General features: G+C 43.4%; 1 protein-coding gene and 1 non-coding gene across 7 annotated transcripts in view; both read right to left on the bottom strand.

The window, feature by feature from the left end:
- Window positions 1-26,092, bottom strand: part of NFYC (nuclear transcription factor Y subunit gamma) — a 66,008-nt gene that overhangs the window by 7,407 nt on the left and 32,509 nt on the right. For all 6 annotated transcript variants that reach the window (XM_037149232.2, XM_037149230.2, XM_037149231.2 and 3 more), the window contains 6 exons: window positions 22,524-22,636; window positions 15,533-15,604; window positions 13,764-13,877; window positions 9,389-9,484; window positions 3,904-4,077; window positions 367-525 (listed from right to left, as the gene is read on the bottom strand). In XM_037149232.2, coding sequence (XP_037005127.2) covers window positions 367-525; window positions 3,904-4,077; window positions 9,389-9,484; window positions 13,764-13,877; window positions 15,533-15,604; window positions 22,524-22,628 — 720 coding nt within the window. In that variant the 5' untranslated portion in view covers window positions 22,629-22,636. The remainder of the gene's footprint in view (window positions 1-366; window positions 526-3,903; window positions 4,078-9,388; window positions 9,485-13,763; window positions 13,878-15,532; window positions 15,605-22,523; window positions 22,637-26,092) is intronic.
- LOC119052567 (small nucleolar RNA SNORA38) lies at window positions 12,145-12,274 on the bottom strand. Its single transcript, XR_005083159.1, has one exon. It is a non-coding gene; the product is annotated as a small nucleolar RNA SNORA38 (small nucleolar RNA).

Raw genomic sequence — 26,092 nt, forward strand, 5'->3', positions numbered from 1 at the left:
TGTACACCTCCCTCCTATCCTCTGCTGATCAAAAGACAGGACAGCCTCACAGGGCCTTTGGGCCTTGGCATGAAATAGTGGTTACAATGATTTCTCTGCACAGATGGAATGAGGGGAAATTAAAAGGAGCTGCCCCATAGTGGTAAACTTGAACCTGGGTTAAAGGAAAGCAGTGAGTGTACAGTGAAACAAACTGTGGTCTGAGGCAATGGGAATATAGGTTAAAAAAATCTATGTATGTCTGTATACATAACAATATATATACACATATACACACAGACACGGAGATAAAATCTTTAAGTACTCCCTGTTGCAATGTTGCGCACAGTGCCATGCAGACCTCGAGGCAAGGCAGGCAGGGCTTACCGGGATCTGCTGGATCTCTCCCGTGTTCGTGATGATCTGCTGCATCACCTGCATGGTCTGTCCAGTGCCGCTCTGGGCCTGCTGGGCTTGACCCTGTGGCTGGGCCTGGACAATCTGTACCTGCTGACCTTCTCCAACCTGCATGGTCACTGGTGTGGTCTGGAAAGAAGAGTCATAAGAGAGCTGATTGAGCCATGGCTCAGAGTCAGTAGGCTAACCAAGGGGTTAATAACCAGTGGTTAACTAGAAGCAAACCCTCTCCACAAAAGCCTGAACTCACCCCAACACCTGAACTCACGGTTGAGTACAGTAATAGTACTCAACCAACAGAGTCCTATGGCCTTAAAGCACTGTGAAAGTTACTCACCAAAATCAAAGACGAAACAGTCTGATTTTTAGGCTCATAGTACATGTTATTTGCCCAGGCCCCAAACACCTCTATGCTTCAAATGTTGCAACTTTTCACAGCCCCTTCAATGATGGTAAGGTACACATGGTACAAAAGAATCAAAAGCAACCATGACAGTTCATTTGAGAAATGGCCAAAGTCAAGTCTGGAGCAGGTGAATTTGGAGGGTACACTGAAAGGGAAACGGGGTCAGTACGAGTCTACTGAACGCAGAATCCCGAGCTCCTTGTTAGGCTGGCGAGACCCTGGAAGGAGAATTAAGCGCACACTGGCTTTCCACCCCCGAGGAGCAGCGCCGCTTCCATGGGAGAGGCAGACAGGTGAACACGCTGGACACCTCGCAGTGTTAACACCTGGACCCTAACTGAGGCAGCCCTTACCTAACAGAATTCAATAAAGCATTTTAACTTTTGAAACACAGAAAGCTCAGATTTAAGAAATTCTGTCTAGTGTATACGATTTTCCAGATTCTGTGTCTTGCACACACATTTACTGGACTGTAGTCCTACAAAACTTACTTTGAGAGACTGTAAAAACTTGACTGTCAAAAAGGTCAATCTTTTCTTCAAACCTCAAAACTTTACCCCGGATGTGACCTTTATAACAGATCTTGCTCACCTGGTACTGGTAGGAGCAGGGGATGGTGGTGGTGAAGAGAGTAGAGCCTTTCAAGGCTTACCTACAGCCCTGACCAATGGTTCAGTTAATTGGAGGGTCGTCCCACATACCCAGAGGCTGCAGGTTCAGTTCCCAGTCAGGGCACATCCCAGTCAGGTTGTGGGTTCGATCCCTGGTTGGGGCGTGCTCAGGAGGCAACTGATCGATGTTTCTCTCTTACACTGATGTCTCTTCCTACCACTCCCCGCCCCCATCAAAAACCAATCAACACATCCTCAGGTGAGGAATAAAAATAAATAAATATGTACATACGGTATACTACACCTATACCCCTAAACCCCTGATTTGGATATGCTCTCTCCCCTTTTCAACGACAGGCCCTGGGGGTCTCATGGGCTTCCATCAATACTGCTGTTCTGATGCTCTCTCCCTTCTGACCGCACAGGTCTGTTATGCACCTAAAGTTGCAAGGGCAGGGACGCGTCCTGGGAACTACATAGAAGCTTCCAGGGACCACAAGGTAAGGAGAAATCACTGTAAACTTGAGGACTGGAAAGAAAGATGACAGAGGGACCCGTGTAGAAATGCACGCTGTGGGCTAGGTCAGCAGGAAATACTTGTTCTCACACTGCGATTTTCTACTCGGCCTACTCCCCAAGCCTCCAGGAACAAAAGTGACCGATTTGTGACAGAAAATACAGTATTCGCTTTACCAAAATATGCTTTCCTTCCAACTTTAGCGTGTACTCTCTTCTGCAAAGGTTATCTGCACTCGACTTGAAACAGCCACTACCACACAGGTCCAGGCAGCTGTCACACAGCCGAGGCCACCCTGAACCAGTGAGACAGCGAAACGACAGCTGGGAGATGCTGGGACAGACTGAGGGGACCATCCTCACAAGCCTCATCAGCTCCAAGCTGAGCAAGTCCGGAGTGGTAGAGGAGAGAATAGATGAAATTCTCCCCAGCCAGGGAAGAAAAAAGCATACTGTCAACTCATCACTGTATTCTATCAACTTAATTTTCCTGAGAGGATTTCCAAACTATTTCTAAGTCCTTTCAGGAAAATGAGGGACTGAGTTGGCCTGCCAGCTATCGAGTCATGTATGATGCACCCTGCTGTTGGGGCATGGTAGCCATGAGGGTCTTAGGATGATCAACCAGTTAGAGCCAGACCCTAGCAGACTCCCTTGAGGTTCACTCTGTGAAGGGGTAAAGCCTCCGGCAGGTCAAGCTCTCACCACTGCAGACACACAAGCAAGAGCCAAAGAAGGCCAGCAGGCAGCACGGTGCTGAGCTCTGCGGCAGGGACTGGGCGGCCATCATCTTTAACCCCCTCCCGCCGAGCGTGGTGCCTGGCAAAGACGGAGCACTTAACAGATTTGTTACATGGATAAAAAAATAAGCAGGGAATAAACCCTAAAATCCTAATTATATTTAAATCTACCAACACTGCCATTCTTTTCTCATAGGCAAACCTGGCTCCTTACTAGAACGCCCCAGGCTGTCTAGGCCGCGTCCTCTGCCGGTCTCTCCGAGCCCCCCAGATGCTCCCTGTGCCTCGCCCTCTCACGCCTCCCCTGCGCTGTTTCTCACCTCCAAGCCTCTGCTTGCGCTGAGCCCTCCAACGGGAAAGCCGTCCTTCCCCTCTTTGATTCCTTGCCATTATTCCCTCTAAAACTCGTATTACCCCCTTAGGAACCTCCCCTGACATCCTCTTCCGCCACCCTCATGTCTTTGTTAGGTAACCCTTCTGACGCTCCCCTAACATGCTCTCCACAGTCCCGAGAATACCTTCCACTTCCCACACGGCGGTGTGACTCTGAAGTATTTGTAGCCCCACTAGACTGCGAATTCCTAACGACAGACTGTTTTGTTCATGCTTGTGCCCCCAACACAGAGCAAAGGACTTCACCTATAGAGGATGATCAGTGTTTGACAGGTAAAAAAATTAACGACTGACAGGAAATCTGGATTCAGAAGGAAGACAGCAGAGTCCTCCGTAGCCTCTCCTGACCCCAACAAACGTGACATGACTGCTCTCACAACCACTGCACTGGGGAGTGGCAGCCTTCGGGTGACACAACTAGGGCAGGAGACGGATGATGGGGAGCAGGCGGGGACAGTGCAGGCCTGACCGCCCCCTTAAGGATACAACTTCCAGCTCTGGCGCAGGCGCACAGAGGGCAGGCGTAGAGTCCACTCTAAACATCTGCTACAGAGATGCCGCTACCCCTCGTGGGGATGCTGGACAGTTTTCCCTTCTAAAACTTTTCAGCTCATAAGGATCATGAAGAACATCTTGTCCACTATCCTTTCCTCATTTGACCCATAAGGAAACCAGGGTCCAGAGAGATCAGGGTGTCATGTCACTTCAGCAGCCAGGTTTCCAGACTTTAAACCCAGTGCTCTGTAATTGTCTGAGTACCTCTCTGCCCTGGTCAAGCTCTCACCATCCCAAACCTACGAGTCCTATCTTGCTGGGCGGGCCCCCTCTGCAGCGCACAGACCTGGCCCTGCTGAGGCTGTGCAATGATGATCTGCCCGGGCTGGATGGTGGTGGTGGAGCTGGTGGTCTGCTGGCCTTGCTGCTGTCCCTGGACTTGGACAGCAGTGGGCTGCTGAGCCAGCGTGAAGTAGTACTGGACGGGCTCGGCAGGAGTCACGGACTGGCGCACCTCCTCCTGTGGGGTAGAAGGAGAGGCAGGTAAGAGGAAAAGAACTGACTCAGCAGCCGCCAGAGTGAATTTCCATTCTTCCCCCAAATGGGCTCTGTGCAGTTGCCTGCTGAATGCTGAGCTCTCCACATTTGAAGCCAAGGGGAAGTGGAATTCGAAGAGACCAGTTGTGCTAAATCAAACTAAAAATAACAGATTCCATAGACTTCACAAAACATACAGCCAATTTTCCAAAGAACAGAGTTATCACCCATTGTGTGATGAGTTACAAATGGGCAAATAATTACTGTTACTAGAAGCCACACACCAGCAGCGCTTGTCAGTGAGTGCTGTCAGGGCTCTGACCTGAAGACAGTGCTAACCCGAGCACTGGAGGCTACTACCCAAACGCCATGCTCTCTGGCCGGCTCCCGATCTCCCAAATAGGCAGCACTCTCCTCGTCTTGTTACCGCCACCTCAGGAGAGACTGAGCAGGGAAAAGGGACAAGGAGCTTTTTCCCTGGGTTGAAATTTTAGTAGGGAAGTGCCCCGCTTTTCACAGCACACTGAGAGCTCTGCAGTCACCGAGGGCCACATCTATCCAGTGTGGCACATCTGGTTCTGATTGTACTTAGCCAGGGAAGCGCAACCCAGGGGGCCGGAGGGACAGCTCTCCGCTGGGGTGCCGCCTTGGCTGACTAGGGAGGTCGCATTCTGTCCGGTCTGCCCAGTGAAGAGACTGTTCCTTCTTCAGCTGACGTTTTCCATGGCAGAAGGAGTAAACAACCCTCTCCCAGCCACCTTGAGCTCACAGCTGAGAGTGTAGGATGTTTACACGCACTACGGCATGGTTAGAGCCTGAGGGTCCAGGGTCGGCCGGCCCCTGACCACTGACAGAGATCGGCATCTGCTCCGGAGGGCCCTGTGACACACGGTGACCCTGCCTGGGACAACAAAAACAACAGAAACATACAACTTGGGCTGGCTGAGGAAAAAAAAACAGCTAAATTTACTCACTCCCTTGTTCTGGACTTTGCCAGGTTCAAGGAAAGAGGAAAAGACACTTCTTCAAGGTACAGAAACCCTGTGCCCTGCCTCAAAGTTACCCCAAGTGACATTCACAGAGTTGATATTGACCTCACCCCCTCACTAGGGCAGGGGGCTGTAATTCGTGCTCCAGTCCTTTCCTCAACACACGCTTTGTCCTTGCTTGTCAAAGTCACTGCTTTCCCTGACAGAATGGAAGCCCCATGAGGGCAAAGCCTAGCTTTCTTCCTCTCTACTGAGCCGGCTATTCACTCCCTTATAGGAACCCAATAAGCACCTGCTGAACCAGAAGGGATTCACAGAGCCAGACAGGCAGCTGGAGACAGGAAAGTACAGGCACACAGCAGTTTACTGTGCTTCGCTTTATTGTGCTTCCAGGTGCTCAGGTTTTTTAAATGAACTGAAGGCAAGACCCTCCACCAGCAAAACAATTACAACTCACTTTACTGAGATACTTGCTTTACTATGGTGGTCTGTAATCAAACCCGCAATCTCTCCAGGATGCCTGTACTCACTTCACTGTGGTGGTTTAGAGCCAAACCCCCAACATCTCTGAGGTATGCCTGTACTTTTTTTTAAAACTCAAGTTGACAGTAGGACAAAGTCTCTCAAACACAACATCTATTACCAATAGAAAAGGAGTCCCTAAACTCTCTTCGCTGCCTCTAGGATCTTGTGGTCTAGAGTGCGGGAAGAAGCTCATGTCCCTTGTGGAATAGAGCTGGGTGTTATTTTGTCTGCCTGGTGACTGGAGGGCCCCAGATACTAAAACTAGGCCTGCTGATATCTTATCTGAGAAACTTGGGTCTCTGCAAGACCAAGTTCCCCAATGGGCGTCTACGCAGCCAAAGAAGAACACTTGTGACCTGCTGGTTTCTGCGCCAGTGCCCGGACATTTACCAACTTTTTAGGCTAATGCATTCTGTACTTCAGACCCAAACAGTCTGAACCCTGAATGTGATTGTGCTGAGGCAGATGAGAAGGTCCCTTTTATTTTCATCTAGGTCTCAGCTCCCAGAACTTGACTGTGACAATGTCACCTCCATTTCAACCCCCAACTTCTTGCCATTATAAATAAAGGTGAGCCTTGTCAACTAGATCTCAGCTATGGCAGGGATAAAATACCGACAGCCTCCTTAGCCAAGGAACTGCTCTTTTCCAAAGCTCTTGAAAAGAGTTCAATGTTTTCCATCGAGATCTCCCTTCCCGCTTTATAAAAAACATCATCACTAAAGCCCAGACCTAACTTGAAAAGGCTCTTGGGTGACGAGAAGGTATAGGGAGCTGAGAGCCACCCCACCTCCTCCAGCCCCACCCAAGTCAGGGGGTAGGAAGACACTGGCATTTCCAAGCCCTGACCTGGGATTGCTCTATATCCAGTTATCCCTGACTGCAGCTGATCACCAAGTGAATATGGTCTTCTTTATCAAAAAGCAAACCCTTTAGCCCTGGCTGGTGTGGCTCAGTGGATTGAGCCCTGACTGTGAACAGAAAGATCACAGGTTCAGTTCCCAGCTGGGGCACATGCCTGGGTTGCGGGTCAGGCCTGCAGTTGGAGGCAAAGCAACCAATTGATTGATGTATCTCTCACACACTGGTGTTTCACTCTCTGTTTTTCTCCCTCCCTTTCACTTTCTCTAAAAGTAAACAAATAAAATCTTACAAACAAACAAACAAACAAACCACAAACCCTTTAAAAATACCCCTTTCACAAGCCAAACCGCCCCTTGCCGAAAGCTGTAAGAGACCCTCCCATGGTGCCTGCTACAGCCTCCTGACTTGTTTATGAACCAGGCAGCACGCAGAACGCTCTGTCATGCAGAGCTGCCCAGGTTTGTGCTGTGAGGAGGGCATGACTATTCTCAAGTCACTGGAATGGAAGGAGGCGGACCTAAGGTTCTTCAGCATTATAAAGATTCACTCGGCCAATGGAGGTCAAGCTAGCAAGGGAATGATTATGCTTGGTTTAAAGAGATGGGTGAAGAGAAAATGGTATTTTAATGGGCAGGAACTTTCAACTCATAGCTTTAGTGGGCTAGAAGTCAGGCCTCAACTACCTTCTGCTTTCAAATAGTTTTTACTTTCTTCTCCGAAGAACAAGAGAAATTCCCAAGCGCCTCTGAGAAGCCAAGGGCCTTAGATCCCCAACTCAACATTTGTAGCTAGTTCCTTCTCCCAGCAGGGGCACGTCATCCCAAGTACTAGGACCATCTTGGAAGGGCTGGATCAATCCAGAACAGGGCACTTGCCCAGTTTTAGCAACGGCCTCCCCAGGCAGAGGGTTTGTTCTTGGAATGTGTTCAGAAGTAGAGACTGACTGACAAAGCCAGAGAATGGGCTGCATCCCCTCCCAGGGCCATCACTACAGTGCAGTGCAGCCAGCCCCGGACTGGGAAAAAAAAGCACAGTTGCTTCAGTTGCAAGAGTGAACTGCTGCCTCCTTCAGAAAGGGTGAATTTTGGAGAATGGGTGCTTTTCAAGGACTTAAGGAGATGCCAGCCAATTTGGAGCTTGGGAAAACTTCATGTCCACAGAAGATTAAAAGTGCCTTAGAGCTTCACACCACTTTTCAGCAATCTCAACCTTTCAAAGGCCAGGCAGCAGCTGTCCCAAATAGGATGCCAATCAATGGCTTGAACACCTACAAAGAACTGAATCCAGACAGCAAGGAGCTGCTGCAGCCAGACGCACTTCAAAGAAATGGCTCACTGCATTTTGAGTCAGGGTAGGATGGAACAAGGAACTGTCTGACACCCTGAGAGAGCCAAGTACTGAGGACTTTGGAGGAAGGGACAGGACATGACCCTTCTCTTCAGCCGACTGCCTCAACAGGCAGCCCACAGAGAACAAGCAGGAGTCAGCACAAGGAGCAGGAACCAGGCCTAATTCTGTCAGAGATCTCACCCCCTTATTTTTGAAGGGGGCTCCTGAAACAAATTCCAGCAAGGAGAGCGTGTGTGTTGTATCATTTGCTTTGCAGAATGAGAAGTGGTCTGAGTTCCTGTCCTAGTGACTTCTCAGAGAGGAGGGACGCACCCCAAGAGGAGGAACTGAGCCCATGGGCACCAACCTGCAATGTTTCAGAGGCGATGCGCAGCCAGGGACGACCGTGGCAGCCTGCCGCTGTAAACATCCGACTGAAAGCTCCTCTGAACACCTTACAGCTTCCAGTCAAGGATGTTTACAGTAGCAAAGACTGCCCAGGAAGAACGGAGATGCAGTGAGGCTCCCCGCTTTAGTAAGGAGGTAACAGGGCTGGCTAATCCAAAGGGTCGGGATTACAAATGTCCTTTAAGACGCCCACTTCTCCTGCACTTTCTGACTGCTTATTAATATGAGATAGCAATGGGAATCAGAGAATGATTCTGTTTCTAAGGATAATGTACTATGAAATTAAATTAAATTCATTAAAACCACTTAAAATTTTATTAACGAAACAAGTGAGCAGAGTCAGGCCCTGCTTTGCTCCTGTCAAACTCTGCCACTGTTCCCCAAGTAACTCCACTACATCTGGTGAGTCATGCAATCTGTGTGCCTGAAACAATGAGTTATTCAGGAGAGGGGTCTATTACAATCCCAATTAAGAGCTTTACGCACCCAAAGTGCTGAAAAAATAGCTGGTGTGACCTATGGAGAGGGGCGGGAAGAAGCAAGGGAAAGGCAGACAGACATTCACATTCTTTCCCGTGACTGCTAAGAAAACGGCTTAAGTGGTGGTTCTCAAATTTGGTTGCACATTAAAGCATCTGGGGAGCTTTAAAAAGCTGCCAGGGCCTCCCCATCTCAGGTTCTGATTCAGCTGGTGTGGTGTGGAGCCTGGGCACTGATACTTTTTTAAAGCCTAGCAGGTAATTCTACTGTGTAGCTAGAACACTATATAGAGAACCACAATCAAGAGTAGGAGAAAACCCAAGTCCACTCACTCCAAACACCACTGTGCGCAGAGACAGGCTGGTTCTTGAAAATCTAAGATCTGTACCTCACTGAGCACGTTCGCCCATCCCAGATGAAGAACTCTGACAGGCTTCCTAGGACACCTTGAAATGAGCTTCACTTTATTATAACCAAAAGCTTTAATTTTCACTGCAATACCACCTCAGCAGCACTGAGTTAAAAGTATCCATAAATGAGTAACGGAAGGAGATGTTAAGGATGGATCTGGTCTAGAGAGGGAGAAGCAAAGGAAATAGCAATGACTTGTGCTGAGAGAGGAAAGGGGCGTTATCTGACACCCATAGGCAAGGTGCTCTTCAGTCAGTCAGCAGCAGCAGCAACGCCTTCCCAGCTCACCTGACGCTTTGGAGGTTTTAGTTCATCTCTTGGAACAATATCGATGAGAAAGTCAAACTGATCAAATTTTGTAATTGCCATGGCGATATCATTCCTCTGTAACAAAGAAAAGCAAGGTGAAAAATTAGCCTGGGGAGAAACTAGTTCACCTGACTTTATACCCTCCAAGCTACAAGTAAGATAAGATGGTGACTTCTAAGCCAAACTAAGTACCCATGGCCAAGTCTATAGCTGAAATAAGCACAGCCAAACTCTTACAAACCTGGAATGATCAGACCTGCTGGCAAGACATCTACAAAGGTGACAAAATAGAGCTACCTGCAGCTCATGCTCCACAAGCCAGATATTCGAGCCTCCAACTATTACTGCCTCTGCTGGGTTCTGACCCAAGGTCCTCCCCAAGACAGTTAAATCATGGTCCTCCAGCTAAAACTGTACAGATCTAGCAACCTCAAGGGGCAATTATGTGTTAGCGAGGTCAGGCTATCATCCACTCTAATAACGTTTTTAAGGAACTAAATATTATTTTGCCTCTTTGGTTCTTAAGTAGCTAAAATCTATTTTGAATCTCCTGGCTGAAACCCTAATTCAATAACTTTTTGTACTATTTTTTAGTAACTGATCTGTACTACTATAATTTTTATTTTGGAATTCAAAATTCCAAAAATAAAATGTTAAATCCATGGTTTAAATCTTGTTTAAGGTGATATAAACATTGGAATTCTGAAGTTACCAGAACAGAGGCTCAGGTGGGAAGAGAACCTGGGAGTCGGCTGACTAGCGACACTGAAATCAAGGCCTGCTCCACTGGGCTTCAAAGAGTGACAAGCACTGCCTTTAAATAATAAAATTAAAGGATTTTTTTTTTTACTAAAAATCAACATACTAACATTATATAAACATTTTTTTAATATAAATTTTTATATAAACATTTTAAAGAAAAAGAACAAACAGGAAAAAAGAGTAAACTCTAGTGAATAATATGCACATTCAAGTATTTAGGGAAAAGTAAACATTGAAATTCATTTAAAAATAGACGACTTGATGGACAGAGGGATACGGGGATAAAACAAGTAAAATTTTAATGGTCGGATCCAGGTGATGAGCACACAGGCATTCACTATAAACTTTGCTTATGTTTGAAGTTTTTCATTATCAAATGCTTGGGGGGGGGATGTCAACTCACTAACAGAAATCCTTAGCAGCCTCTACATATCACATCTTCAGAGAAGGTGACTCATCAGACTAAAGAGGAGGGGATGGAAATTTTCTGTTTTTTCCTTTCCTTGTTTCTGTGATGGCCCCATGCCACTGAAATGCAAAACTCTAGTCCACCATTCTTGCCAACCACCAGCTAGATGATAAACCCATCCTACTGAAGCAGGGCACACCTTAAAGCTGCCAGGCCTTATTTACGAGTAGTACAATAGAGTATCGCGTTCCTGATGATGTCACCTACTCGAAGCTATCTAAACAGCTCATCTAAGGATGAAGGGGGGGGGGCAGTGTGAAGAAATAATAATCATCTCCAAACATACATCAAAGTGTTCTACAGTATTTTGGAAACATAAATATTATTTAAATCGGTCTTTTTAACATTTTTATTTTGCCTTTTAAGTGCCAATATCCTACTGAATCATTGCTCATATATGGTAAAATACAAAAATCTTAAGTACACGGCTGAATGAATTTTAATAAATATAATACAACCAGGCAGCGATCTCCCAGATAAGAATATAAAAAGTTTCCTTGTATCCCTTCCCAGCCAATTACCCACACCCCTAATCTGAAGCAACCATAATTCTGATTTCCGTCACCATGGACAGTAAACGGTATCATGTGCTATGTCATATTTTTTCTTTAGTTTCTTTTGCTTGACATAATATTTTTGATATTCATCCATGTTGTTGTATAGATCAATAGTTAGTTTCTTTTATTGGTGAACAGTAATTCATTTTATGAATATATAAAATTTTTATTTTATTTTTTCAAGATTTTATTTATTTAGTTGTAGAGACAGGGGAAGGGAGGGAGGGAGAGAAACATCAATTTGAGGAACATCGATTGCTTGCCTCTTGTACATGCTCTAATCAGGAACTAAACTTGCAACCCACGCATGTGCCCTGACCAGGAATCGAACCAGCAATCTTTCACTTTGTGGGACAATGCCCAACCAACTGAGCCACACTGGTCAGGGCAGAATGTAGCAATTTTTTAAAATATTCCTATCTGGATGAATATTTGAGTTCTTTCTAGTTTTTGGCTATTATAAATAAGGTTGGTATGAATGTATATTTTTTAATTTATTGATTTCCAAGGGAGAGGGAGGCACAGAGACACTGATTTGTTGTTCCTCTTATTGATGTGTTCATTTGTTGGGTAAGAACATTTTTATACAAGAATGTCCACGCTTTTGAGAGTGTAACTAAGAACAGAATGGCTAAGTCAGAGAGTAGGGATATGTTTATCTTTACTAGAAGGTGCCAAATAGTATTCCAAAGTGACTATACCACTTTACATTCTCACCAGCGGTAATGAGTTCTGTCACTCCATTTCCTCACCAACACTTGATATTGTCGGTTTTTTTTTAAAGTTTTAGCCATTCTACAGGTATCAGCCAGTGTCTCACTGTGGTTTTAATTTGTATTTTCCAGTGACAAACAATGTTATGCACTTTTTCAAGTTTACTGGTCATTTGGAATCTTTTTTGAAGTGCCCATTCAAGTGTTTTGCCCTTTTTTTTTTTCTTCTTTTCTCTATGTGGGATGGTTGATCTTGAGCCTGCGGGGAGCAAGCTGGCCCCAGACCTCGCCAGTCCACACTTCTGTGCCTCCAATTCTTACGTGTCCAAAGACAGGGAACCACGGACACGCCTTCGTAGGAGGATCCCATTTTACTTTTTAATCTTAATTGACCTTGAAGGTGACTTCAACTGGCTCTCTAGATTTACAGACTTCCTTCGAGGCAGCATAAAGTTCTCAATGTCTATCTGCACTAGAATGCAGGATTCCCAGGGGTAGGAATTTTTTTCTGTTTTGTGTATTAATCTCCAGAACCTAAAACAGTGCTCAGCACAATGTGGGTGTTTAATAAATATGTGTAGAATAAATGAATATACACATGCATGTTCAACTTTGGAGGTAAGGGGAAATGAGAAAATATAATTTACCATATTTTGCCACATACAATGTTCTCCTGTATAAAATGGTGCACCATGTTTTTGGTGCACTTTCAGGGAAAAAAATCTTTCATTTAAAATTTTTAATTCAATTATTTGTTTATATTTAGACGCTTTTTGTATTATAAAGAAATTTTAGCATTAATTTTCGAATATATTATGGTATAAGAAATTTTATGTAACAAATAATTATAAAACATAAGAACAGATTCAAGGTATTTTAGGTATTACCCGTGTATAATGTACGTCCTTATTTGTCCCTCAAAGATGTGGGCAAAAAAGTGCGCACTGTACACAGCAAAGTATCGTACTGTCTTGGCTTTGTTGTTAAAATATTGTCATTCTCTTGTACCAGGCACACCCTTCCTCTTTTGTCTGGAAAACCTTTCCTTCAAGAGTTAGGGCCTGACTGTTGAGGGGAGAACATCTAGAGCTAATAACCAAGAGGTCTTCATACAATATAAATGCTGACTTCCTGGATTAAAATAAAAAGAGAACAAAGAGGAGGAAAAGGATTCCCAGGAAAGCAGACAATGAACAAAAAGACTAATGAGGTTACTAAAACTGATTCTTCCTGGGATTGTCCTTTCCTGGAGTCTCTCAAGGCTGCCAACCAGAAATTGTTTACATCTGGAAATAGATAAATGTCACTTTAACCTCTGTTTGTAGTGAACTGTTCTGTAGTGAACAGGCTTGCCAAATGAATGGTTCAGTCGCTGAGCTGTGAAAACCATAGGAGAGTTGGAAATTAAAATATTGGTGGGGTTACCCTGTCCACTGTAGTTCAGTTGGTTGGGCATTGTCCCACAAGGCAAAAGGCTGCTGGTTTAGATTCCCAACGGAGCACATGCCTGGTGTGTGGGCCTGATCCCTGGCTGGGGTGGTCAGGGTGACTGATGTTACTCTCTTACATTAATGTTTCTCTACCTCTCTTTCTCTTTCCCTTCCCCTCTCTCTAAGAGTAAAGAAATAAAATCTTTATAAATGAATAAATTAATTAAAATACAACTCCTGGTGGGGAAATACTATCATGGTTATAAGGTATGCTTGCCTCCCAACAGCAGAGGAAGGTACCAGTTATATACACCAACCTGGCAGAGGCCTCAGGTAGAAGAATCTTCAGTCCAAAGCCATGCAAGAGAGGCAAGCAAAGGCAGTTGCTTGCCCAATTTTTCCAATGTCAGTCCACAAAATTACCTGGAGAGTCCGGCGCTTGTTATCCTCTGTGTGGATCCAGGCTCGAAGAGTCAACTCTGTGATGAAAATCTGGGCTGCCTTGGCAAAGAGCACAGGGGCTTCTGCACTGATCATCTGCAACAGACAGAGGCCCTCCCTGTCAGTCACTGGCAAGTCATTCCAACCAGTTAGTTGTCCCTTACCTCACGTCCTGCCACTGGACTATGGGGCAAGGGCTAGAAAATGACAGGTGGTAGCCTCAAGAGATTCCAAGGTAAAATAAACCCACAAGTAGGGACAAAGCAGGCAGAAGGGAAGAGGGAGAAAGAATCCAGCACCTATCATGCACTTTTTTACTCTTAGGATCGCCTTTTGGAGAAACTAGGGTTTAGGAGAGGTGAAATCATAACTTGCCCAGGGCCTTAAGTCAGTAAGTGGTATAATCCAAGGAGAGGAAATGTGGGGAACACAATGAGTTTGAGAGTCGATGGATTTACGCAAAATCTCTGGCTTCCCATCCTTTTGGGCTTTATTTTGCCTGTACTGAAAAATGGGACAACTTTCCAGGGTTGTTGTGGAAATCACGAGATGATACTATGTGTAAAAGCACCCAGCACACGGCCTAGAGCGTAGCGAGTGTTCAAGTGCAGTGATAAACTCGGCCAGACAGGTTCTGACCCCTGGTGAGGCGGTCTGCACAGGACGGGGCCATGGGAAGAGCTCTGGAGCTAAGAAAGCAGAAGATGAATACTGGAATCGGTTATCCAATTCTGGGCAAGTCACTTTGACCTTTTTGTCTATTTCCTATCTATAAAGTGAAATTAATAACTAATAAAATGTTAATATGCCTTTGATCTTTAATTTATAAACATCTGTCCTTCTAAAGTTAATTATAATTGGTGACAGCTTTTCTCAGAGAAACTGGTAATTCTTTTTTTTTAAATTTTTTTTAAGATTTTATTTACTTATTTATCTTTAGAGGGGAAGAAGAGAGGGAGAGAAACATCAATGTATGGTTGCCTTTCATGCATCCCCTGCTGGGAACTGGCCTGCAGGGAACTGGTCTGCAACCCAGGAATATGCCCTGACTGGGAATTGAACTGTGATCCTCTGGTTCGCAGGCCTGTGCTCAATCCACTGAGCTACACCAGCCAGGGCTTGGTAATTCTTATTCTATCGAATCTCACAGGGTTGCCACGAGGAGAAGTGAGCTAGTAGGGAGAACTGCTGTGACCTGTCAGCTCTCTCTACAAATACAAGAGACTACTAGTTCTGAGTGGTACAGAACAAGAGTGGCTCTCTTTCTGAGACACTTGTACTGGGTGGTGGACTTCTAGGAACAAAGAAAGGGCCACCTCCGAACAAACCCTCTCACAAGTATTATTTGTGTAAAACAACTCACAGATGCAGTATCATTATCAAACATTTCTCAGAGCTCAGCCCAATGAATGAGATAATAACAGGATGCTCAGAAGACGGCATCGTCCTGCAGATCTGATGCTGCACGTTTACACTACATGCTGAAAAGAGTGGGGTGATTCACAAAGCACTCAGCATCTTTGCAACATCTAGGAAACAGGATAGCCCTTATTTTCAGGGAAGTACCACGTAATGAGTAAAATTGTTCAATTTCCGCTCATTTAACCATTTTATGAGGAACCAAATGAAAAAGCAACAGACAATAACAATATTTTTATTTTTGTTTAATTAAACTTTGAGCTCTAGGGAAATAAGCAGTAACTACCCAATTTAGCTTCAATATATGTAAATAAAAATGAATGTGAATTTACCTTCACATCTTCATCCAGTTTCATAATCTTCTTAATACGGGCCAGTGGGAGTTCCTGTACTCGGAAATCTTTCTGAAATGAGTAACAAAAGTTGCATAAATGGTGGGGACAACCAAGAGGGAAAGGGAGGCATCATGAAGCACACTGATTGGCTCAGTCCCTCCTTTTAGAAACAATGGCAGGAGAAGAGGCACAGATGAAACAAAGAAAATACAAGCTCCAGAACAAAGTTCTTCTTCACCCATGCAGAGCTTTAAACAATTAAAGGGTTTCAGGATAATCTCATGATGGCTTCATTATAATAGTGCCCTCATGAAAGGTAGCCCCAAACAATACCCAATTCTTTGCCAGCACAATATAGAGGTACATCATGAGTATCTTTTTCTTCCCAGAAGTTTACCAGTATGCAATCTGAAGATTAAAATGAGGTTTTTGCCTCAGAGGCATCCGTTGCTCTAAGTTGTCAGTTCTTTCCTCTATTCAGGGATTACAAGGGCAAGTGTAAGCAGTCCTGGCCACAGTGACCCCACAGTTCTCTTCAGCCAGTATGACCTGGCTATTTCTAACCTTTGCACTAGCCCGACACCAAAACTTGGGTAAGAGCTCCTTTCCCACCACAGCAGCAAAGGGCTTGTGTCCAACACTGGTGTGGGGGGTGGGGACCTGGTAGGAGAGTATGGAAGAAGGGCAAGGGTGAATTTATCAGCCGGCTTTCTAGAACAGCCCTGGCATGTTGTTTTTTTCTTAACAAACGAAACTGGGCTGGAGGAAAACCACACCAACTTTACTGTGGAAAGGATTTAGGAAAGGGCTTTTTACCCAGTGCTACTCAATTATTTGCAATTAAGCCCTCTTTCGTTTTATTTTGATACTACTGGTATTTCAACACATGCCCAATAATGGATGCAATTCTAGAAATAAAAATCAATTCTGGGTTTCGGAACTGCAACGAAAAGAGAGGTGCAAAGGGAGAGATTAGCTAAAATCAGCAAAATCCCTCCTGGGACTAGGTATCAAATGACTGCTCTATAAGTGGTCTGAAATGTAACTCACCAAACCCAATATTCTCACCTGGGAATTTGCATCATCACATTATGGAAAGAGCAGCTATTATCTGAGATTTGGTATAATTAACATATATAAGTGAACTTTCTTTTCCAAGACCAACAGAATACCTTAACTAATGTCAAAGTAGGGGGTATTTGGAAAAACATAAACAGCCTTTCCAGAATCCCTTTTATGACTACAGAAGGAGGAGCAACCACTGGGACCAAGTGCACACTGAGACATCTCATTTCCACATGCACACTCACTCAACAAGCTGCATGGCTACTGGCTATCACTCACCTCTACAAACTTCCAACACCAATTTTTCACCTTTTTCCTTTTCCAAATTAGATGTCAACATTTTCCATGAAGCCCTTTCTAAAACTAACCCTGAAGTAACAGAGGGTTTAGAAATCCAGTTTATTAAAATTTCACCGAAAGGAGAAAGCAGGACACATTCTTTCTATTGTTATTTTTTTCCTCTTTCATTTACTCATTCATGTAACTCAACTAATACGATACCTACTACTATGTGAAAGATACAAATCCATTCTTACCTTTGCAAGGTAAGAATAATTAATTTAATTATTTAATTAAGCAATTAAGTTTTATAATTTAATTATTTAAATAATAAAAAATTTAAAAACTGTCTCATAAAAACGTTATGGTCCCCTATGCTATAGTCGAATGGGAGTGTAAAACCCCTCAGGGACAAAGAAAATAACCAGTTGACAATGAGGAGCTAGAGACAGTAGGAGGACTGGCAAACGCTCCAGAGGGGCTGACATCTGCACCACGTCGAAGCGATACCAGAAATCTGTTTGTTGAAAAAGTATGAGAATGTTGCTGTTCAGACAGAGGGAACAGTATGCACAGAAGCACAGAGACACAGAAAACACAGCCCATTTAAATGTTAGATATACGACCTTAGTACAAAGGGGAACAGGAAAGAAAATGCTGGGTTGAGGCCAGACCCTAAAGGAATTAAAAACAAAACAAAACATTTAACCACAGAATCAGTCACTGGTCTTCCTCCTTGTGTGGCATATCACAGAAAACGACAATGTGAAACAGAAATGCCAAGGAAAATGCTGGGGATGACAAGTCCTTTGGAAGGCTTCCCGGGGCGATACACACAGCACAAGATTATAGCCATAAGATTTGGTTCTCTCGAAAGTCTGCTGTCATTTGGCTTGCTGACTGAATATAATTTCCACAAGAGTGTTCCCAAGATTACTTAACCAAAGCCCAAAGCTGACAGATAAAAAGACCTCCCTCCCCAACTTGAAAAAGTAAAATACCACTTTTAAAATTTCTACAACACTAGTCTTTAATCAAAAGCAACACAAAAGGGTCAAGGATAAAGAGATTATATCATTCCCACCTTGGAGAGGCATAAAACAAGGCAGAAATTTACAGAAAGCTTGGTTCTAAGCCTCACCCCAACCCCTTCTTTTGTGAGAAACTTTTCTCATAATCCCCAAACTTTCAGCTCTCAAGGGGCAGTGTGTGAAAGTAGATCTTCAGATGTGTGTGTGTGTGTGTGTGTGTGCGCGCGCGCGCTTGTGTGTGTGGTTCATTACTACCGACAAGAGCCCAGTCACATTTAAGAGTTTACGATGAGCTTACTGGAGGGGGAGCCCTTATGACTGAGGCCCGCTAACTTGGCTTTCAGGTCAATGCTCCCTTGGTCACTGGCAACCATGCACCTGATGTGGAGAACATTTTACTTCCTCTCCTGACACCGATCTGTGTGGAAGGACTGAGGCCGACTGACTGTCTTTCCACTCTTGATAGTGTTATCGGTGAGGTAGGAGAGCAGATTCTCTCTCAGAACACTTCTGTACTCCTGACCACAACCAGAGAACTACATTAAAAATGCTGCCATCTGAAACTGCTGAGTTTCAAAATGTCTGAATTCACTCAATGAGAGCTCAGAGCCGAAGAAAAGCCTGTGGTTCTCAGGCTGCACTAAGGAGCATTCAGAGTTTCGAATAATGATGAGGGGCACCTTTTCCCAGGTCTACTGAGTCAGGCGCTCCGGCAAAGACAAGATCCCAGTCCTCCCAAAGGCAGCCATCCTCAGCTGAGGCTGTCGGTCAGAATCACCAGGGAGCGTTGGGAAAACAAGATGCCTGGCTCTACCCTAGACTAATGGAACCAGGAATTCCTGGCATCATGTTTTTTGAAAACTCCCCTGGTGCCTATGAAGGTTAAGGGCTACCACTGATTTTTAAGGCCTTGCTACTCAAAGTGGGGTCCTTGGACCAGCAATGGCTTCACCTGGGAACTTAGAAGGAATGCAGAATCTTAAGCTCTGTTCCAAACCTACTCAATCAAAATCTATATTTTTAACAAGATCCTCATGTGGTTCATTAGACAATGAAGTTTGAGAAGCACTGCTCTACAGCAAGGGCTCAAACACAGGACCTGTTTTGTAACAATCCATGGACCTTCACCGCCAAGTTCCTGTTTAAATGGTTATCCGACCGTGCCCTGGCTGATGTGGCTCAGTGGATTGAATTCAGCCTGCAAACTGAAAGGTTGCTGGTTCGATTCTCAATAGGGCACGTGCCTGGGTTGTGGGCCAGGTCCCCAGTTGGGGGCATGCAAGAGGCAACAAATAGATCGATGTATCTCTCTCACATCAATGTTTCTTGCCCTTTCTCCCTCCCTTCCCTTCTCTCTAAAAATAAATAAATAAAGCCTTTAAATGGTTAACTGACTGTAATGCTAGAAATGCCATTGTCGAATCTGGAGGCACTGAATGAGATGTAACTGAAAAATAAAAGAAAGTGACCTAGGCGTTACATTACAGCTAACTGAAAGCTGAATGGGACACAGGGAGTAAGGGGAAGATTAGATTTTTCTTAAGATTCAAAAAGAAATGCCTCCCTCCCTGCCCACCCCGAAAGACAAACTTGGCTTTTTCTTGCCCACTTTCAAAGGTCTAGAGGGATAAAATTCAACACCAAAAAGCTTGTTGATTACTGTTTTCTGAGCTCTGCTGAGCAGGAAGACAGTACTTCACACAAACACCCTAGTGCACAATCATTTTGGTATGATTTTAACCAACTTCAATTCCGGCTGAACACCACCTGGATTTATGCACAATTACTGAGTGAAGAGAGTGTGATGGCCATGCTGCGATGAAAGATAAATTGCTTTTGCAGAACTCAAGACCAAAATGACTAGGTCGAGTATTTCCAATATATCATGTAATATGTATCACCTAGCCAACTTCGACTACTTGTTTTTAGAACAATCTTTGTCCCAGTCTTAGAGACCATAACACCTTCTGAATATTCTTATAAGTTTTATTCATGTTTGGATAGTTTAAACATAGGAATTTTTAAAAAATCGGTTAGACATGTGATGTCAACCTAAGAGGCTCTGACATATCTGAGGAAGTCTGGTCAGAAGTGCTGGTGAGCTCTGGAAAGGCGCAGACTAAAGACTAAAATATCCAGCAGCATCACACAACGGAGGTGCAGACAGAGAAGCAGATGCTTTCATGTGCCATAGGGAGAGGTGGATGAATGCATAAGTAAGATGTAGCACACACACATATACATGGAATATTATTCAGACTAAAGAAGGAAAGAAATCCACTCACATGCTAGAACATGGATGATCCCTGAAAACATTATGCTAAGTGAAATAGTGAAACTAGCAAGTCATAAAGAGACAAGTACTGTACAATTCCACATATATGAGGTACTTAGGATGGGTAAAAGTCATAGAAACAGAAAGTGGTTACCAGGGGCTGGGAAAAGGAGGAAAGGACAGTTGTTGTTTAATGTTGTTTAATATTGTTTCAGTTCTGCAAGATGAAAAAGTCCTGGAGACATGGCCCACAGTATACTCACAGTAGTGTGAATATACTTCACACTACTGAACTGTACTTTCCTAAATGGTAAATTTTGTGTTTTTACCACAATTTTTAAAAAATCAAAGCCCAACAAAATACAAAAAAGGTTAAGTGCTGAGCTGGGACCTCCAGAGTTTCTCGGGCCACTCACCTGAGTTTGGACTTGTCCCTATGCTCAGTTGGAATGCAGACTCGCTGCACTGGCCCAACCCCAACCCCCACCCTGGGAGGGAGCCAGTTCTACACCAGGTTGACCCTGGCACTGAAACCTGATCAGCTTACCCAGGAGATTATCCCCTTAAAAAATGGACAAATGATTCTGCTAATGATCTGATATTTTCATTTTTTCCCCTCTTCTCTTTTATATCCGAGATAGTGACAGTACAGATAAACCACCACCTTCAGACTGTGGAAGAAAAACAATGACTTTTCCGTGGGAATCCACACATGAACAGAGGCCCCTCTGAGAAAGGCCAAACCAAGTTCAACTTCTGAAAATCTTCCCTATAAATGAACATGACCCACAGGTATATCCACAATATGAATTAGTTTTTTACCCTTAGGGTCAGTGGACATTAGTCACAATGAGAAGTTATTTTATTTTATTCATTCATAACTTGTTTACAGTCTGTCTCCCCCACCAGAATTTACGTTCTGTGAGTGCAGTGATCCTGTCTGGCTGGTTCACTACTGGATCCACAGAAACGATCGTAGCCATAGTAGGTGCACAATAAGTATTGTTGAGTGAGCAAATAAACTGACCTTGTACGTCAGAGGTTAAAAGCCAGTAATTCTAAGAAATTACAACATCAGTTCTACATTAGGAAGGAACTCAGCATCTGCTCTGCCAAGATGCTAATACCTCCAGAGCAGGAGTGACACATCTAACCCAGAGAGCTCCTTCAGACTTTGCTGAAATGACACCAAATGGAACATTCTCTCTTCGTTAAGGACATGATGCTGTACTCTGAAAATAGTCTAACTCTAGCCTGTCTCACCTCCTGCTACCACCGTTAGACCCTTAATCATACCCCACCCCCTACTACCTACAGTCACCTCCGGCCACTCTGAACTTCTTACTGGTCCTCTAAACAGAAGGCCTTCCCCTCTGGGCCCCTATGCCTTTACGGATGATGGTTCTCTCTGCTGAAAATACACTCTCCCATCCTCTATCTGGTGAATGCATGCTGATGTAACAAGACCCAGTAAATTGTTCCCTTTAATTAAGGCTTCCCTAACTCAACCAGGGAGAAACAGCCTGATGTCCCCTGTGCTCCCAAAGAACTTTTACTGCTTCAGACTCATCACTGTGCCTGACTCAGTAAGTATTTAATAGACACTTATTGAAAAAAATTATTGTAGTTATAATTACTAGATTGTAAGATCCTCAAAATCCGGGTCATATTTGATCCTTTTAAGTCAGTGGTTTTCAACAGGGGATGATTTTAGCTCCCAAGAGATGTGTGCCAACGTCTAGAGACGTTTTTGGTCATCACCACTGTCAAGAGGTGGGGATCTAGTGGGTGGAGGCCAAGGATGCTGCTCAACATCCTACAATGCACAGGACTGACCCCACGGCAAAGAATTATTCTGGCCAAAAATGTCAACAATGCTGCTGTTAAGAAACCCTAACATAGGTGTATCTTTTTAAATCTGGAAAGAGTGACTTAGAATAGATCTGTTGTTGAAAAAATTGCCCAACACTTTCCACCAGGCTCTAGAAATCTGGTGGGGCCTCTAAACTGGGCCTAAGAAATGAGCTGAAGGTACTGAATAGAAGCTAGAGCTCTGCTTTTCTGCATTCTCTAGAAGATACGTCTTACATTAAACTGCCTCCAAGTCAAAGCATCCACTATTAACCCACATGCCTAGGGAAAGTCACTGAGATGTGGGAAAAACCCCACACTGATAGTTGCCTCATCTAAGGTAAATTGTATTTTCAGTTCCCTACCTGAAAGTCAGGAATAAATTATGCCTTCATAAATGTGCTTGAGATTAAATATGTTTTAGTCTGTTTTGGTCACTCATCTCACAGTTCTTTACATCCTTTAAAAGTTTCTCCTTCTTTCTTACCACTGTTAAGTTCCGGATTTCTTCCATGACACGAGGCCAGAAGGACTGCAGGCTTTGCTGGGCATCACTGCTGCTACTACCGCCAAATCCTCCTTCTGTGGACATTCTGACAACTGAAAACAAACACACACATGAGACACATTAGACATAACAATAAAGTCAGACTTTCTGCACAGGTCATTCGTATCTTTCCTTGTAGATGTTTTCACTACTTCATTCAACTTTTCAACAATGGGAAATTAAATTTAGGATAGAAAGAAGAGGATCAGAACCTACATTTGGTCAACTGCTTTGTGATGGGGAAAGAAAGGTCAGTTAGGATCCCCACATCAGCTATAACTGTAGATAATATTATAATGTCTTAAAAGACTGACAGGGGGAAAAAGTAAACTCCGGATGGCTTAAATGCTTATCTGGTAAATAGTTAAATGCAAGAAACAGTTTACTCAAACACAAAGAAGTAGACACTTAGTGATGTCCTAAGAATTTCTATTCTGAGAAACTATCTGAAAGGTTTAACAATGCCGCTAACAGGATGCCGGCGGAGAGCTATGTAAGCCATTAAGAACTAATTCTGAAGAGCTGAAAGAAAAGCACCACAGCAGGTGTCACATGGCCAAACATGTTACTTTCCAGGCTCCATGAGGATACACGCCAGTATAAAGGCTGATAAATCTAAGTTTAAACTGTGAGGATGCTTGATTCACTCTTAAATGTTTGCCTGGGATTGTCTTAGAGGTCTCTGCTTCCCCCCCAGCCCCCCTTTTTCCTTCTTAAGGAAATGATGAAATGAAAAGCAATGGAAGGAAATCAAGAGTACAATCTTCAAAGCAGATTTCAGTCTGGTGTAATGACATAAGTGGGTGATGATGTAATGGGAAAAGGTTTGGAGCCAATTTCTAGTGCTGGAGGCCTACAAGAAGCTCTATACATCAACAGGAACTCTAAGTACTAGGAAGTAATATGATCTTGGAGTTTCTGGAGAGAATTAAAGTGAAGTGTTGAATCACATTCGGAGATGACTAGATAAAATCCTGAGTCCTAACTAACTAACTAGGTCCTCCACTCAGCTCCCATCACATTTTCACTTATCACCATATGCACATAGCCTATACTCTGCTCTCTCAGATGTACTGAGAGCTAAATAATCTGGAGATGCTTATTTATTTTATTAGTAGAGTCTTACAAGGTAGTCACAACCATAAAGAGAGATACTAATCTTTTATAAAATGGGGCAAATAAAAAATCTTTCTACAAATGAAAATAATTATTAAAAAATTTCAAATAAGAATCTAACTTTCATTGTATAGATCTATGGACAGGCCTGATCTTAGTAAAATCTGCCAGGCAAACTGCTACAGTCAAAGGAGGAATACGCACAACTACCAGTGTGATATCTTATATACTTGCTAATAATGAGTGGGTTTGTTTGAGTGTAAACATCCGTTAGATTTAGAAAATCCTTAACAACTTCTGGTTGTCCTTCGATCTCTTCCCACAACCATTACAAAAGTGAACAATCTAAGAAACACTTTTAAAACTGTCTGTGCAGTCCGCTTATAAATTTCACACCGCCCCAGCTGAGAATGTCTTGGTGTAATCAGTCCCCAAACATAGGGGCAGTCACTGTGAGGGGACCGTGAATGGACGTTCAGGGCACATACCGCTGGAGTGTGGGTGTGGTGGCAGGTAGGTGCACAACCGAAGTTAAGTATTTCTGGAACTCAAAAATTATTTAAAGGTTAAGTTTTTTAACCTGAGAGTCCCATCTGTGTTAGACAATCACAAACAAATAATGGAAAAAAGTACATCAGTCAAAATGTCCTTTATGTTTTACTGCATTATAGATGTTTAGAAGCCACCCAGGCCCAACCCTCTGCTCATGGCTCTGCTTCAGCCTCTGCCCAGCCCCTCACAAGCCCCCACTAGGTGGTCATTCAGAGCACATCTGAGGTCCTCCCTTTCCAGTTCTGGGAAACTGGCCTACTGGTAGGTAAGGCATTCTGTTCCCTCTTCAGAAAGTTCTGACTGTTCTTTACATTAGGTTAAATTTGCAAACAAAGTTGCATTCAAGCTTTGGATTTAGAATTATAGCTTTTATGATTTCTCTATCCAGAAACCTCTTTTTATAAATTCTTGACTTCAAAGATACTCTCATCAGGAACAGAAGATTGTATCATGAAGAAAGAGATAAAAAGGTTTGGAGCATGTTTTCTAACATTTTTGCACAGAAATGATTAATAGTTAATTCTTTTAATACCTACCGAAGGACACAAATTATAACTATAAATGAGTACTTTGATTCAAAAGGCTTTCCTTAAGGTAGATCCACTCTTTAGATGGGGCTTTAAAAATCAGACCAAACCTCAAGCCACAGATTTCAGGAACAAACTGATATCCTCAACGTTTTCTGACCAAGAGCACAATCTAACACTACAATCATAAACACAAACAACTTTCGCTCACCAAACACCCAAAGTTAAAAAATATAAAGCAGCCTTAATCTCATCACTTATTTTAATAATTAATATATTAATTGTAATAAAATTGATTTTGCTACAGAAGTAGCCTATTTATAGGCTATGGAAAATATGTAGCCTATCTACAGCCCATGGAAAATATGCTAGGCTCATATTCTAGAATGATGAGAGAAGGTATGTATGTGAATACATATATTTTTAGACACAGGGGAAGTGAGGGAGAAAGAGAAGGGAAGAAACATCAAGGTGTGGTTGCCTCTCCCACACCAGGGACGTGGCCTTTTATCCAGGCATGTGCCCTGACTAGGAATTGAACTGGCAATCTTGTGGTTCGCAGGTCAGTCCTCAATCCACTTGAGTCACACTAGCTAAGAGGAGAGAAGGCACATATTTAATAGTAAGAAAGAGACTTATTCCATGATCCTCTTCATTCCATTTTAAATTGCTATCACTATCGTGGGGTAAAGCTATTTATATACAGTTGACAGGGACAGAACTGCCTCAAGGCCAAGCTACATTTGCTTAAATCACTCTTATGAAAAATGCAGGATAGAATTGCCCAGATTTAATTCATTATTGATGTTAGATTTAACATTCATGCTCATTAATTACTTTATAATCCTTGAATAAGACTCCCTGACTTAAGGATCAAGTGAAATATTGCATGTTGTTGCTACAAGAAATCTCAACTCCCAGTATCTATTATCATGATTTATTTGGTTTTTATTTGCTTTTCCAAAGCTAGAAAGGGAAGAATCAAAGTCCATTATGAAAAAGCTATTGCTCCAATGTTAAACTCAACCACCATGTCTCCACAAGTCTTCTCTAAATACCCCCATCTGGAAGTGATGACTCCTTCTTGTGAACCTAGAGTCCTTGATCTGTATCTCTTTCTGCCCTCATCATGTTACCTTGTATGATCATTATTTACGTGTATGTCTTATCATATTTCCCTTTCTGGTTTATAAGCTCCTTGTGGCTAGGGCCTGAGTACGATTCATTTCTGGATTCCTTGCAGCATCTAGCATGCAGTCCGATTAAGGAATCACTCCTGAAAAAAAAGGCAAGAGAGTTGCTGGGTAAGGCCTT

Source organism: Artibeus jamaicensis, unplaced genomic scaffold (assembly GCF_021234435.1).
Source record: "Artibeus jamaicensis isolate MK-2021 breed Jamaican fruit bat unplaced genomic scaffold, CSHL_Jam_final scaffold_847, whole genome shotgun sequence".
NCBI classification, from domain to species: Eukaryota; Metazoa; Chordata; class Mammalia; order Chiroptera; family Phyllostomidae; genus Artibeus; species Artibeus jamaicensis.